Raw genomic sequence first — 16,443 nt, 5'->3', positions numbered from 1 at the left:
TCATGTAATGATGTGCACAATACCTGGCCAGACTAAGTGTTCAACAATTATTAACTTTTTTTTTTTTTTTTTTTGTCTTTTGCCTTTTTCTAGGGCCACTCCCTCAGCATATGGAGGTTCCCAGGCTAGGAGTCTAATTGGAGCTGTAGCCACTGGCCTACGCCAGAGCCACAGCAACGTGGGATCTGAGCTGTGTCTGCAACCTAGCTCACAGCAATACCAGATCCTTAACCCACTGAGCAAGGCCAGGGACTGAACCCGCAAGCTTATGGTTCCTAGCTGGATTTGTTAACCACTGCACCACAACGGGAACTCCAATTCTTTTTTTTTTTTTTGTCTTTTTTTACTATTTCTTGGGCCGCTCCCTCGGCATATGGAGGTTCCCAGGCTAGGGGTCCAATCGGAGCCGTAGCCACCAGCCTACGCCAGAGCCACAGCAACGTGGGATCCAAGCCGCGTCTGCAACCTACACCACAGCTCATGGCAACGCCGGATCGTTAACCCACTGAGCTAGGGCAGGGACCGAACCCGCAATCTCATGGTTCCCAGTCGGATTCGTTAACCACTGCGCCACGATGGGAACTCCCAATTCTTAACTCTTTTCATTCTTACTCTCTTCAGGGCTGGCTATAATATTACTTTCTCTGCAAAGTCTTAATACCTCCAGGCATATGATTATTATTAATTAGTCATTTTAATGACTCCATCCTCTGAAGTAATTCATACCTTTATTATAGCACGTACTACTTTTTAGTCTAATGGTTGGTTACTCAGCTGTCCAGCTACTACATATGGTATCTTCTAGGGCAGTAAGCATCGATCACCTGTCTTGTATCTCCAAGACCCAACATTCAGTGAGTTTTGCAGAAATGGTGAACAGAATGGAAATGAAGATATGGCAGTCAGTTGCCTTTCTACTGGCCATGCATCTTTAAGATTTCACTTCCTCTTCCTCAGAAATAGCTACTTTCTTTCCAAAGGGCTGGTCAAGCTTGTACAAAGAATCTTCAACTCAAGGCCTGAAGGGTTGCAGCTGGTTAAAGGATCAGCTCACTAACTCCCCAAGGGAACTCCAGGAGGTCTCTAAACTGGGAAAAGGAAGGACCAGGAAGAGGCTAGAAGAACTATGAGCTGGCATTTAGTCCAGGGCTCGCTGACTTTTTCAAGGCAACACCTGGCTGCTTTTCCCTGGTGGCTTGGCCAGAGGGCAAGAGTGTGCCTTCTGGGGATGGATGACACAACTGAGCAGTCGTCCTACAGGAACTTGGATCCAAGCCACTCTCTCCTCCCCAGCATACTAGACTGCCCCGCATTGAGCATCCAAGTTTGGTAGCACTTTGCTCATGGCAACGTGGCAAGCACTCTCTCCCAGGACAGAGGCCAGCAAGCATCCTGGAGTTCAGGTCACTGATGTGCCCCTTCCCTCTCTAAAAAGATACTGTGAAGATCCTTCTTCCTTTCCCCAAGATCCTATGTCCCACTGCCTTCTGGAGCATTCCTTCCCCTCCAGGGCCTAGCCTTTTGTCTTGGGCTCAGTGCCGGGAACAGATGAAGGGTTCCTACCCAGGTCTTAAACTGGGGACTAAATGGAAAAATCAAAACTTGGACTGGATTTTTTGATGCTTCTAAGTAATAATTGCTATATTTAAAAATTTAAGGAGTTCTCTATGGTGCAGTGGGTTAGGGATTCTGTGTCATCACTGTAGCAGCTCGGGTCACTACTGTGGTGCGATTTGATCCCTGGCCTGGGAACTTCCATATGCTGAGGGTGTGGCCAAAAAAAATAATACATGTATTATGTTTTATCTCATTAATACATCTTTACATTACATACATTTCACTAATACCGTGCATGGATGTATTATACATATGATCTTTTTTTTTTGGCCACACCTGCATATTTGGAAGTTCCTGGGCCAGGGATCAAACCCATGCCACAGTAGTGACAATGCCAGATCCTTAACCCACTGAGCCGCCAGGGAACTCCTCACCCTCCTTTTAGAGATGAGGAAATCATGGCTCAGGAGAAATAATTAACTTCCCAGTTAGGAAGGGGCAGGGCTGAGCTCTGCATTCCCTTCTAACTCCCAAGTCCATGTTCTTTGCCACCATGCTGAACTCTCAAGGCAGTGGTTACTACTTGTTTTTTGGTCATTACCCTTATGAGAATATAATGAAAACAGTGCACCTCTGTATCCACTCAAATACTTTGCGCTAAGCAAAATGACCCCGCCCATGGGCCCTAAACCTTTAAAGAACCTCAACAGTAATGGACTAACTGCCTGGTTGAGGATACGAATGCATTTTCCATTGACTCTGTAGGGCCCACCAACCCCATTCCCTACCTTGCTAATTTGGATTTAAGTCCAGCCTTTGGAGCCTATGATGAAGGGATATTTAACTCTTACCATCTCTTGGAACATCATAGGAAGCAAAAGGCAACCATCTGCCCTAGGGGCCACTGCTTGATTACCACCAGAGGGTAGTGACCTGGCAAGGATGCCAGCCTGACATCCCAGAAGGTTACTGCATTCCATTTGCATAACAGCATTACCAGTTAATCCACTGCTCCCTTGGTGATACCTCGGCTGCCAATTCAAACTGATTCTTTCTGGCTCTGAGATTCCTGGGCTCTGCTTCCGTTCTATCACTGGGTTGCTGTGGGCAATCTTGAGAGAGTTAAAGAAGCTAAGAGAACAAGCATATTACTAATTGTAATCAATAATAATTATTGGTAGACAATAGTTCTCAACAGGGAGTGATTTTGCTCTCCAACTAGAGACATTTGTCAATATCTGACATTTGGCAATTGGTTGCCACATGGAGGGAGGGGAGGTTGCTACTGATGTCTAGTGGGTAGAGACCAGGGATACTGAGAAATGTCATACAATGCATGGGATAGCCCCCCACAACAACGAATTATCTGGCCACAAATGTGTCAAGGAGAAGTCATGCTGTGGTAGAAGACTCTGATTCTTCAATGTCAGGTGGACTTGATTTAAATTAAACCATTGGCCTGCTGTGTGACCTTGAGCATGCCATACATACATAGCTTCATACTCATCACTGAAATTTAAGACGAGTTAGCGCAGTGATTAGAACACAAGTTCTAGGGGAGTTCCCATCATGGCTCAGTGGTTAACGAATCCAACGAGGAACATGAGGTTTTGGGTTCGATCCCTGACCTTGCTCTTGAAATCATGAGAATGGTTTAAGAAACAACTGTTGGAGGTCCTGTCGTGGCTCAATGGTTAATGAATCCGGTTAGGAACCATGAGGTTGCAGGTTCGATCCCTGGCCTCACTCAGTGGGTTGAGGATTCAGCGTTGCTGTGAGCTGCAGTGCAGGTCGCAGATGCAGCTCGGATCCGGCGTTGCTGTGGCTCTGGCATAGGCTGGTGGCTCCAGCTCCGATGAGAGCCCTAGCCTAGGGAACCTCCATATGCTGTGGGAGTGGCCCTAGAAAAGGCAAAAAGACAAACCCCCCCCCCAAAAACCCCCACAGGTTCTAGAGTCTGAATCCCAGCTTTACTAACCAGCTGTATGACAGTCACAGGATTCCTCGCTTCTCTGAGCCTTTTTCCACACCTACACAATGACTTACTTCACAGGGAGGCTGGAAGTCATTCACTGAAAACACTTATCACCGTGTTCCATGTCCAAGCGCTCAAATGTTAGCTGGCACTAGTGCAATGGACGCTGGCCTCCTTGCTTTTCCTCTTCTACAGCACTTAGCTTCTGTACCCACATATTCAATAATGTCTGGCATTGTTCAGTGTAATTTCCACTCTGTTGATTTTTTAGCATTTCCTGAAACTCCTAGGAGGATGTGCAACAATTAATACCTGCATACCTGTCCTCAAATTGCATGTAAATCGAACCCAGTCTTCTTATTTTTTTCTTGACTTTTAGGGCTGCACCTGCAGCACATGGAAGTTCCCAGGCTAGGGGTCAAATGAGAGCTACAGCTGAAGGCTTATGCCACAGCTAGAGTAATGTGGGATCTGAGCCACGCCTGCAATCTACACCAGAGCTCACAGCAATGCTGGATCCTCAACCCACTGAGCCAGGTCAGAGATCGAACCTGAGTCTTCACGGATGCTAGCTGGGTTCATTACATCTGAGCCACAACAGGAACTTCATTCTTTTTTTTTTCTTTTCTTTTTTTTTTTTTTAGGATCACACTTGAGACATTTGGAAGTTCCAGGCTAGGAGTCAAATCAGAGCTGCAGCTGCCACCCTGTGCCATAGCCACAGCCACAGCCACAGCCACTTGGGATCCAAGCCATGTCTACCGCCTACACCACAGCTCAAGGCAAAGCCAGATCCTTAATCCACTGAGTAAGGCCAGGGATTAAACCTGCATCCTCCTGAATACTAGTCCGATTTTTTCCACTGCACACAACAGGAACTCCCTTGAATCTGTTCTTATTGACTAGTATTTTTTTGGTGTTTTAACCCTCTTTACTAGCTGTCCTTCAGCTGGAAAGTATTAATACTTATTAGGGATGTTTTTAGTTTCACATTTTCAGTTTTGCAGTAACCTGAGGTATCAGCTTCTCAAAAAATGGGTCCCATTTATAAGTTATTATTCATTTTGAAACCATCTAATTTGATTTTTTGGGGCCACACCCACAGCATGAAATTCCCGGGCCACATCAGGGACAACGTTGAGTCCTTATGACCGCTAGGCCACCAGGAAACTCTCAACTTTCTCTTACCTGGGTTATCAGTCCCACTTCAGGCAAGTGGGAAGCACCTGCTGGGCCTAGACTGGGGCCACAGAAAGAGGCTGAGAAGTTCTCTAAGCAATTCGTTAGCTGGTTCACTTGCCCGAACACCCACCCTGGCAAAGCTAAGACTGTAATTTCTTCCAGAGCATAGACTCTGTCCCTCATTGGCTAAATCCAAAACACTGAGGCACTCTAAGAAAGGCTAATTGAGAGTGAAATTGAAACTTACAAGCGGAGGCAGACGGAGGCCCACCTTCATCTCTAACGTGCCACACAACTTCTTTGGGACCAAGTTTCCCTATCTGTATCACCTTAATTGTGGGGCCAAAATGAATATAGATGGGACATCACGGCAAGTAAAAGGTTTAGGCTGGCCTGAGGGCGGAGTCCCCAGGTCAGCCACTTACCAGCTGCTCTGTGAGGCTGGACAAGTTATTTTGCTTCCCTAAGCGCCTGGGTGCCCTCATTTGCAAAAATCACTGCATTTATACAGAGTTGAGGAGATGACAAACGTAGAGCACTTGGCACAGAGCTTGGTGCAAATCGAGGCCCTCAAAACCGCTACATATTATTACTAAATGTGAAGAGGGAAGAAGCACCCATTATCATGAGACAAACCCACGCTCCCCGCAGGAGATGTTCTTATAGCCGTGAGAGTGCTCCTTCTCAGCACTGAAGAGTTCCTCATCACCCAGGGTGGCCCAAGCCCACTTCCTTCGTCCCTCCTTTCCAGGAAGGCTCTCCCCCAGGGCAAAGGACAGAGGCGCAGGCAGACGGGTTTAGAGAAACGTTGTGTTTAATGGTCAAGCTCAGCACACTCCAGCACCGGGCATGGCCTTGGAGTCGAAGCAGCAGGGACGGGTAGGTGACCTCCACGAAGCCTCACATGGCGAAGAGGATAAGGAAGGCGACCATCAAACAGAAGAGCCCCATGGCCTCAGACAGGGCAAAGCCCAGAATGGCATAGGAGAAGAGCTGCTGCTTCAGAGATGGGTTCCTGCCGGGGACAGAGACCGATGCCAGCCCAGGGAAAGGAAGGGGTGGTGCTTAGGTGAATGGGGAGTGCGGAAACTGGGAGGGGGGCCTGGCTTGCAAGTATCCTGGGGATCGGACGGGCAAGCAGAGTACCAACACGGTAAGTTTAAGGGAGCTGGGCTGGCAACAAACTTAAATTCTGAGAAAACAGGAGGTAGAGGAAATCAACTCGAAGCTACGATCTCGTGCTGAGGCTGCCTCCAAATAGGGTAGAATTTTTATAGGAGGAGATGCTCCAGGCCACCCCAAAACTTACCTGGCATAGCCAATGATCAAGCTGCCAAACACTGTTCCAATGCCAGCCCCGGAACCAGCCACACCAACTGTGGCGGCCCCAGCACCAATAAACTTGGCCGCTGTGTCAATGTCCCGGGAGACAACACTGGTCTGGAACTCCCGCCTGGCCACCTGGAGTGGGACACTGCTGCAGGGCGGCTAGCAGGACGGGGAGAGAAAGGGAGAGGGTGAGGCTTGAGGACTGGTGGCTGTCTCCACCCCTCACCCCGCCCACAAGAGCTCTGAACTTGTTGGCAAACTGCTGAGCAAGTAGAGAATGCTCAGAATGCAGAGTTTGGGAGTTACTCTTCGGGTCCCCTTCCAGACAGGACAAGGGAACTCCTGTGGGTTAGGGAAACCCACCATGTTCACCTTGGGGTACTTAGAACTATTCAGACACCACAGATTCTATGACTCCCCTCTCGCTTTGGCCTAAAGGCAATTCAACTAACTTAATGGAACCCAGTCTGAGGAACTTCTCAAGAGGGCCCATTCTCCTTTACCTGTTCAGATGGGATTTCTGGCCTACTCAGGAAGGAGGCAGACACAGGCCTGATCAGGCCCCTGGTACAAGAGCGGAGCTATAAAATCAAAAAGACACATTCCTCCAAATCAGGCAAGAAAATAAAACAAAAAACCCTAATTGCTGAGCTTCTGTCAAATGACTACAAATATTACAAAACAAGTTCAATATATATCAAGGCCAATTAATGTATTCCTGTCTCAACCAGAGAGGGCTGTCCTGAGACCAGGGTGTCATCAGCAGTGGCAACCTTCCCATTTACCTTCCCAGGTAAGGAGGTTCACTTCTGTGGGCACAGCACTTAATCAGTATCTCAGAAGGGACCAAAAAAACCCAAAAACAAACACACGCAAAACACCGCACACTAGTATCAAACCAAGTACAGGAAGGGTTTGTACCCAGATCACCAAATGAATCAAAAGAGGAAAATCTTACTTTGCTAAAAATGCAATCACGGTTACACACCCTGAATGGAGTGGGCCAGTGAGCCTGGTAAGGCTCCTGAAACAGTCACCTAAGCAAAGACTCCTGCAACAGTTTTCTTAAAAATTTCAACAAATACAACGTAGCCGTTCTCAAACATGGCTTAACATTCACATCATCTCGGGAGTTCCAAAAAACAGAACAAAACAAATGTATAGATTCCACCCCACGGGGGGTAGTCTGGGCGTTAGACTATTTAAAAGCTACCCCATTCCAATGTACAGCCAAAGCTGAGAATCACTGCTTCAGTGGGCTGTCTAGCTATAAGTCAGACAAGGAGTAAAAAGGTCAGATCCAGATTCTGACCACATTCCAAAGCCAAGACAATTTGGTTTACAGGCCCAAATAATCAAAGGTTAACTGCATCACATCCTACAGCTTCCCTAAAGGGGCAACAACAGCAGGATGCCAAGCTCCTCTCAGTTCATTCATTAAACGCTGATGGCTCTACCTGGCGTTACAGGGCACCCCGGAGCCACAAGCTTACCAGAGCAGGAGAAATGAGTAGCGCCCCGGTGGTTTGCATTTTTTCTGTCTGCAGAGAAAAAAGAAAAAATCCACTGGCACCCTGGTGGTTTGCTTATAGTGGCGACCTTCGGTCGTCCCCTTCACCCCGCCCGTCCTCCCTGGACCACGCTCTTCCTCGAATGGTGCACCAGCTGAGGAGAACATTAGAGGTCAGAAGGACTGGGCGAATTCCCGGTCCACCACTTTCAGCGCGACAGGTCTGCAAAGGAAGGTCATGGAAATCGGAAGTACAGGAAGGAGGCCCGGCCCAGGAGGGAAATGCTATCCCAAGAGGATGGTCTCCGGGGAAGACTGGACGTTAAAGCTGGGCAGATGCCGTTCAGAGTCTGCCTAATTTTACACAGCTGTCCACAGTCCGCTTAAACCAGGGCAGTTACCCATTACGGTTGGTAATTAACATTAATTGTTAAGGCTATAGAGGCTCGTCGCCTTTCCCGGCCCTAGGGGCAAATGCCCCTCCACACAACCCGGCCACAGCCCTGCCAAGTACTGGCTTTCGGCCCCAAGTCACCTGCACTCTCACTGCCCCGCTGCCCCGGCTTGGAACACAGCGCTCGCCCGGCTCAAGGTGACTGACTCACCTCCCGGCTTTAGCTGTAGGACTCAGCACTCAGCGCCCCCACCCACGTGTCCGGGGGTCCCCCTACTCTCATTGGCCGCAATCCTCTCGCACCCTCATTGGCTAACATCTTAGATTCCTCCCTTCTCATTGGTTTCCTGTAGCGCCTTCCTCTCTCTCCACAGGAGCTTCGTGGCAGTTCCCGCCTCCCTGCGGGTAGAGGCGGGGTTTTCCTTCAAGGTCTGGCTTCCGATTGGACGATCTCTGAATTGCGGACCATAGAGTCGAGGGACTCAGGTTCCATTGCCTCCCGCACAAAATGGCGGCCAAGGTGGAAAGCTGCAGAAAAAGGCGTGGGAGAGATGACCGGACGCCTTACGCAGATAGACACATGACCTTGGACCTTAGCCTTCATTCGAGAACGAGGGCCTGGAGGCGCGTTGCATGTTGGGTCTTGTAGTCGCGTCAGAGGTTCCAAGGGCGATTGAGATCCCGCGAGACGTTCCTCCCCAGACTGGGAGAGCCAACGCCTTTGCAGTAATTTTCGCCTAGTGATTTGTGGAAGGCATGTTTCCGCCATGAAACATAAGGGCCAGCTGTCGCCTAGGTTCTTTGCTAACGTTCGAGCTCGCCTTTGTGGGTTTTTGCCAGTGTTGAGCAGTCATGCAGTAGCAACCACTGGGTTGTTGTTCTTAAGTATATTTGTATTGCAAAAGCAATCTGATAGAGATAGGAGGAAAGAGTTGGAACTAAAAAAATGTAAATTGAGGGAAAGAATGTGCAACTAAGCTAGTCAAAGAAACATAACTTTAAATGCAGCATTTCTTACCAAAAGAGTAGAGTTTTTTAAAATTAATGTGAGCCAGGCACTTTTTTGGGGGGAGGCAGGCAGGGGGCTGCAGGCATGCAGAAATTACCAGGCCAGGAATTCAGCCTGAGCCTCAACAGTGACATTGCCACCGCCTAGAACCTTTCTTTTCTTTTCTTTTCCTTTTTTTTTTTTTTTTGGCCACACCTGTTGCATATGGAAGATCTTGGGCAAAGGGTTGAATTGGAACTGCAGCTACAGGCCCACAGCACCCACAAGCAACCCCAGATCTGGGCTGCATCTGCGACCTAGGGTGCAGTTTGTGGCAACCCTGGACCCTCACCAACACTGTGTTGGGGTCTTAATCTGCAGTGCCACAACAGGAACCACCCTAGAACCTTTCTTGAAAGCAATTTGGCAATGTTTGTTGAAAGGCTTTGTTTTTTGTGGTTTTTTTAAAAAAATTAAATTGTATTGAAGTATAGTTGATCTATGATGTTGTATTGATTGTTAAAAGACATCCTCTTTGAGTTCCCGTCGTGGCTCAGCAGTTAACAAACCTGACTAGCATCCATGAGGACATGAGTTCGATCCCTAGCCTCACTTAGCGGGATAAGGATCAGCATTGCCGTGAGCTGTGGTGTAGATTGGCAGATGAGGCTCGGATCCTGAGTTGTTATGGTTGTTGTGTAGACCTCTAGCTTGGAAACCTCCGTACACCACAGGTGCAGCCGTAAACAGACAAAACAAACAAACAAACATCCTTTTTGACACAGTTTAAAGGAATTTAAACTCTCTGTTCCCAGGCTAGGGCTCTAATCCCACCATGATGGGAACTACCTCTCTGTCCTCTTTGATCCAGGAATATCACTCACAGAAATCTATCTTGAAGAAAAAAAAATCAGAAATGAAAATAATCTCTTCGAAGGATATACATCAGAATTTATAGAAATTGGAAACAGGTAGGGGAGTTCCCGTAGTGGCCCAGCAGAAACGAATCCGACTAGGAACCATGAGGTTGCAGGTTTGATCCTGGGCCTCGCTCAGTGGGTTAAGGATCTGGTGTTGCTGTGAGCTGTGGTGTAGGTTGAAGATGTGGCTCGGATCCTGTGTTCCTGTGGCTGTGACTATGGCCGGCAGCTGTAGCTCTGACTGGACCCTTAGCCTGGGAACCTCCATAGGCCTTGCGTGTGGCCATAAAAAGCAAAGAAAAAGAAAAGAAAAAGAAAAGAAAAGAATTCCTAGGATGGATGTTCCCGTTATGGCTCAGCAGTAAGAATCTGACTAGTATCCATGAGGACTCGGGTTCAATCCCTGGCCTCGCTCAGTGGGTTACGAATCCGGCATTGCCGTGAGCTATGGTGTAGGTTGCGGATGAGGCTTGGATCCTGAGATGCTGTGGCTGTGGCGTAGGCTGGCAGCTGCAGCTCCGGTTCACCCCTAGCCTGGGAACTTGCACATGCCTCCGGTGAGGCCCTAAAAAAAGTAAAAAATTAAGAAAAAAAAATGAGGAAGATTTAACAATAAGAAAAAGATTGTTAGCGGTGAGTTAGATATGATTCTGTGAAGTGATGATAATCTTGGAGATATTCTGAGCTGCCCAGATGTTGCATAGTTTTGTTGTAGCCATGGTTCCTGCTTGGTGCTACTCTGAGGTGAGCAGGGTGGGTTCACAGAAGACCAAGTCTCAATCCCATCCTTGCTACTCCCCTCACCCAAGTCCTCCTCTGGGCTCTCAGAACCAAAGTCGCATCAGGATGGCTCGTGCCTAGCCCTACTGTATGCCTTACCCATGGATCCTCCCTGCAGGAGTTGCCAGGAACAGGAGGCAGCAGCAGAAATTGAGGTAAGGCCAGGAAAACCAAGTTTCTGGTTTGATGTTTTGTATCGAGAACAGTTTCATGATGTAAGACAAATGTGCAAGATTTAAATGCAGCACTGTATAGCACTGTGAAAAAATATGGCAAAAAGATTTAAAAAATAAAACGAGACCTAGTTCTGGATGGTGAAATAAGGTTTATTTATTTATTTTTGTCTCTTTAGGGCTGCACCCTTGGCATATGGAAGTTCCCAGGCTAGGGGTCGAAGTGAGCTGCAGATGCTGGCCCTCCCCACAAGCCACAGCCATGCACTGCGCAAGGACAGGGATCCTTAACCCACTGAGTGAGGCCAGGGATCGAACCTGTGTCGATGGATACGAGTCGGGTTCGTTACCGCTGAGCCATGAGGGGAACTCCCAGAAAAAAATAGTTTTAGTTTGAGACTTAGGATAGCTTGCAGCAACGGTATAACAGAAAGAGTGTGGGGTTTTGAAATCCATACAGACTTGAGTTCCTTTCATGGCTCTACTGTATAACTAGATATGTGTATCTCTGAGTAAATTACCAAATCTCTTCAGGCTCTAGTGTAATAAACTACCATTTACTGAGACCTCACCACATGGCAAGTGTTGGGTTAGGAGCATTCACCTTTATACTATTTAATCCCTATGACACCCTTTTAAGTGGTATTTTTTTTTTTTAATGGCCACACCCTGGCATATGGAAATTCTCAGGCCAGGGGTTGAATCTGAGCTGCTGCAGCTGAGGCAACACCGGATTCTTTTAACCCACTGTGCTGGGGCTGGGGATCCATCTGGAGCCTCCATAGTGACCCTAGCCACTGCAGCTGGATTCTTAACCCACTGTGCCACAGCAGGAACTTCCTTTGAGTGGTATTCTCCTCATTTTGAAAATTACCGCATGATGGAGTTGCCACTGTGGCTCAGGGGGTTAAGAACCCAACATAGTGTCCATGAGGATGCAGGTTCGATCCCTGGCCTTGATCAGCAAGTTACGGGTTCCACATTGCTGAAAGCTACAGCCTAGGTTGCAGGTGCGCCTCAGATTCAGTGTTGCTGTGGCTGTGCTATAGGCTGGCATCTGTGGCTCTGATTTGACCCCTGGCACATATGCCATAGGTGCGGCCTTAAAAAGAAGAAAAAGAGGAGTTCCCTTTGTGGTGCAGTAGAAACAAATCTGACTAGTTAGTATACATGAGGATACAGGTTCGATCCCTGGCCTCTCTCAGTGGGTCAGGAATCCGGCATTGCTGTGAGCTGTTGTGTAGGTCACAGACTTGGCTTGGATCCTGCGTTGCTGTGGCTGTGGTGTAGTCTGGCAGCTGTGGCTCCAATTTGACCCCTAGTCTGAGAACTTCCATATGCCCCGGGTGCAGCCCTAAAAACCAAAAAAAAAAAAAAAAAAAAAAAAAAGAAGAAGAAGAAGAAGAGGAAAAAGACATTGGGAGTTCCTGTCATGGCTTAGCAGTAACAAACCCAACTGGTATCCAGGAGGATTCAGGTTTGATCCCTGGCCTTGCTCAGTGGGTTAAGGATCAGGTGTTTCCGTGAGCTGTTGTGTAGGTTGTAGATACAGCTTGGATCCTGTGTTGCTGTGCTGTAGGCCAGCAGCTACAGCTCCAATTCCATCCTTTTTTTTTTTTCAGTATATATGCTGCTGAAGCGAGCACTCCAATTCCACCCTTTACCGCGGAACATCCATATGCCATAAAAAGACAAAAAAGAAGAAGACAGATTACCCCATATTACAGAACTTTTTTTTTTTTCCAGTTTGGCATATTTAGTAAGAGGTAAAGTCAATATTTGAACCTAGGTGGGTCTGGGTCCAAAGCATTTAACTATTAGCTCTTGAGCCTCCCTAAAACTGGGAAACTTGTAAAACAGAGTTAATGCTACTTACCTGATAGAAATATGAAATTAAATAATTGCCACGGATAGATTGGTGTTTGGTGGATATTCCCTTCTGTTACTCCTCTAAGACAAGTTTATTTTCATGTGGAAATCTCTAACTTTGTCTACAGGTATTCTTTTTTTTTTTTTCACATACAGGTTTGTCCTATAGCTCTATACACAGCTTGCAGTCAGTGCCATGTTTAGAATGTGAATTTTATTTTAATTTTTATTTTGTTTGCTTTTTAGGGCTGCACCCAACACATGTGGAGGGTCCCAGGCTAGGTGTTGAATTGGAGCTACAGCTGCCGGCCTACACCACAGCCACAGCAATGCCAGATCTAAGCTGCATCTGCAACCTACACCACAGCTCACGGCAACACTGGATCTTTAACCCACTGAGCAAGACCAGGAATCGAACCTGCAACCTCATGGTTCCTAGTCGGATTCGTTTCCACCGTGCCACAATAGGAACTCCCTAGAATGTGCATTTCAGAGTTAAATAATCAGAATTCAAATCCTGGCACTGTCACTGCTGTGTGATTTGGGCAAGGTTCTTAGCTTCTCTGAGGCTCTGTTGTCATATATAAAAGGGAGATACCTCTTTTCCAACAGAATTGTCATGAATGAATAGTACGTGTAGAGGTGCTCCTTTAATTATTGAAGTAAAAAGCCCTGGTAAACCAGGAGAGGCTGTGAAAAGTGGAAGGTCGTTAGGGAACCTCAAATCCAGACCTGACATCTTGGTAGTGGTACCAGCTGGCTTGGAGGAAGCCCAGAAACTTCTGTGGGAACGCTGAGAGGATTCCTGAATAGGCATAAAAGCTTTTTTTTTTTTTTTTTTTTTTTTTTTGTTGTTGTTGTTGTTGTTGTTGCTATTTCTTGGGCCGCTCCCGCGGCACATGGAGGTTCCCAGGCTAGGGGTTGAATCGGAGCTGTAGCCACCGGCCTACGCCAGAGCCACAGCAACGCGGGATCCGAGCCGCGTCTGCAACCTACACCACAGCTCACAGCAATGCCAGGTCGTTAACCCACTGAGCAAGGGCAGGGACCGAACCCGCAACCTCATGGTTCCTAGTCGGATTCGTTAACCACTGCGCCACGACGGGAACTCCCATAAAAGCTTTTGATGAAGGTAGCAAGGGACAAACTTAGGGATAAGGTCCCTTTTTCCAAAGGCATCTCTGACTCTTCAAAACCCACCTCTTCCACCCAGAGTCTTATCTCAGAGCTTCTCTTTTTCTTCAAGCTCAGTGCCTCACACTTCCTTCAGGAATTCCGTTCAACAAATATTTCTGAGCACTTAACAGCTCCAAGCACTGCCCTTGGTGCTGGGAGTACGTAGATGAATCAGACCAGCTTCCACACTAAGGGAACTCAGAATTAACAAGAAAATAAATAGGTAAATAAATGCTGAAAACTCTTATTGTAATGAGCATCATAAGAAAACTACGTGCAAAATACAAAGAAGGCAGGGACTAACTCCATCTGGAGAAAACCAAGGAAGAACTTTGTGGAAAAAAAAATTCTGGGCTGAGTTTTTGAGGATAAACATATGTTGGCTAGATATCGAGAGAGAGAGTGTGAGAATGGATAAAGATATCCCAGGCGGAGTGAACATGTATAGAAACCCAGGGGAGCTGGCGTAGTCAGTCTTAGACCAATCAGTTATGGCCGGGGGACAGCAAAAATGACAGCCACGTTCCATTTCTGGCAATATGGCCAGACTAAGTATCCTGAAAATCATCTTGCCACCTCACCTAAAAATGTTACATACAGTATAATGTGTATATTTTAAAATGCATAGCCTTGTTTTTGACATCTAAAAGAAAATGTATTCTATATTATATCCAAATTGTCAATTTCCCACAATCTGAAGAAATACCTCCTCTGTCAAATGACCCACATGATATATTCTGTAATAACAATAGTAACAAACATGAAAGGAAAATTCTGCTTTTTTTTTTTTAGGGCCACACCCACGGCATATGGAGGTTCCCAGGCTAGGGGTCCCATCGGAGCTGGAGCTGCCGGCCTGCACCACAGCACAGCAACGTCAGATCCAAGCTGCCTCTGCCACCTGCACCACAGCTCACAGCAGTACCAGATCCTTAACCCACTGAGCTAGGCCAGGGATCAAACCCGCAACCTCCGGGTTCCTGGTTGGATTTGTTTCCGCTGTGCCACAATAGGAACTCCAGAGGAAAATTTTTTAGGGGGAGGTTAAGGAGAGACAATTCATAGTGATAAACATTAGCTTTTAAATGCATAGCTGAGCTCACAAGAAAGTAGGGAGAGCCTTTAGTGACCCCAAAACAAAGAGAGAACATAAAATTAGAGCAGTAAACATGTAATTTTTTTTTTTTTTTTTGCTTTTTAAGGCCTCACCCATGGCATATGGAGGTTCCCAGGCGAGGGGTCTAATCAGAGCTACAGCTGCCAGTCTACGCCACAGCCACAGCCACTTGGGATCCCAAGCCACATCTGCGACCTATACCACAGCTCACGGCAACGCCGGATCCTTCACTCACTGATCGGGGCCATGGGTGGAACCCAAATCCTCATGGATGCTAATCAGGTTCTTAACCCACTGAGCCACAACGAGAACTCCCAGCCTGATATCTTTCATGAACGAGCATGCAAGGGCTTCGACAAAATACTATCAAACTAAACGTGGCAACATATGAAAAGGATTATATGCTATGACTAAATGGGATTTATTCCAGGAATGTAAGATTGGTTTAATATACAAAACCAATTAATGCAATACATCATAGTAATAGAATAAAGAACAAAGCCCACAGGTGACCATCTCAGTAGATGCAGAAAAAGCATTTGACAAAATCCAACATCCTTTCATGATAAAACATATTTAGTAAACTGGGAATAGAAAGGAACTTCCTCAACTTGATAAAGGCTATCTACTAAAAGTTCACAGGAGTTCCCTGGTGGCCTTAAGGAGATGGCATTGTCACTGCTGTGGCATGGGTTCCATCAATGGCCCAGGAACTTCTGTTTGCTGTGGGGACAGACGAAAAAAAAAAAAAAAAAAAAAAAAAAAGGGAGTTCCCGTCGTGGCTCAGTGGCTAACGAATCTGACTAGGAACCATGAGGTTGCGGGTTCGGTCCCTGCCCTTGCTCAGTGGGTTAAGGATCTGGCGTTGCCGTGAGCTGTGGTGTAGGTTGCAGACGCGGCTCGGATCCTGCGTTGCTGTGGCTCTGGCGTAGGTCAGCGGCTACAGCTCCGATTAGGCCCCTAGCCTGGGAACCTCCATATGCCACGGGAGCGGCCCCAGAAAAAGGCAAAAAGACAAAACACACACATACACACACAAAACCCCCAGAAAAGCAAACATACACACGCAAAACCAAAAAACCCTCCCAGCTAACATCATCCTTTTTTTTTTGTTTGTTTGTTTGTTTGTTTAGGGCTGCACCTGCAGCATATGGATTTTCCCAGGCTGGGGGTCTAATTGGAGCTGAAGCCTTTGGTGTACGCCACGACCACAGCCATGCAGGATCCAAGCCACGTCTGCAACCTACACCACAGCTCACAGCAACACCAGATCCTTAACCCATCGAGCGAGGCCAAGGATCAAACCCACGACCCCATGGTTCCTAGTCAGATTTGTTTCCCCTGCGCCATAACGGGAACTCTGCTGACATTATCCTCACTAGCTCAAGACTGGATGCTTTCCCTCTGAGATCAGGAACAAGACAAAGATTTCTGCTTTTACTGCTTCTGTTCAGCATTGTATTGGAAAGTCTA

At 47.1% G+C, this 16,443-nt stretch overlaps 1 protein-coding gene across 3 annotated transcripts; it reads right to left on the bottom strand.

Annotated features, from left to right (window-relative positions):
- On the bottom strand, positions 5,511–8,452 carry ATP5G1 (ATP synthase, H+ transporting, mitochondrial Fo complex subunit C1 (subunit 9)). Of its 3 annotated transcripts, none has more exons than XM_005653955.2 (5): positions 8,159–8,452; positions 7,537–7,584; positions 6,547–6,624; positions 6,024–6,202; positions 5,511–5,729 (listed from the first exon to the last, which is right to left on the bottom strand). In XM_005653955.2, exons 2-5 carry the CDS (start codon positions 7,573–7,575, stop codon positions 5,615–5,617), a joined length of 411 nt encoding a protein of 136 aa, XP_005654012.1. In that variant the 5' UTR covers positions 7,576–7,584; positions 8,159–8,452; the 3' UTR covers positions 5,511–5,614.

Source organism: Sus scrofa, chromosome 12 (assembly GCF_000003025.6).
Source record: "Sus scrofa isolate TJ Tabasco breed Duroc chromosome 12, Sscrofa11.1, whole genome shotgun sequence".
Lineage (NCBI taxonomy): Eukaryota > Metazoa > Chordata > Mammalia > Artiodactyla > Suidae > Sus > Sus scrofa.
Note: the sequence above shows the minus strand (reverse complement) of the source record. Positions and strands in the feature narration are given on the sequence as shown.

Coding starts and splice junctions, on each gene's coding strand:
- ATP5G1 (XM_005653955.2), bottom strand. CDS start 7,575: ATGCAAACCACCGGGGCGCTACTCATTTCTCCTGCTCTG. Junction 6,203..6,546: donor CAGAAATCCCATCTGAACAG/GTAAAGGAGAAT, acceptor CCGTCCTGCTAG/CCGCCCTGCAGCAGTGTCCC. Junction 5,730..6,023: donor TTGATCATTGGCTATGCCAG/GTAAGTTTTGGG, acceptor TGTCCCCGGCAG/GAACCCATCTCTGAAGCAGC.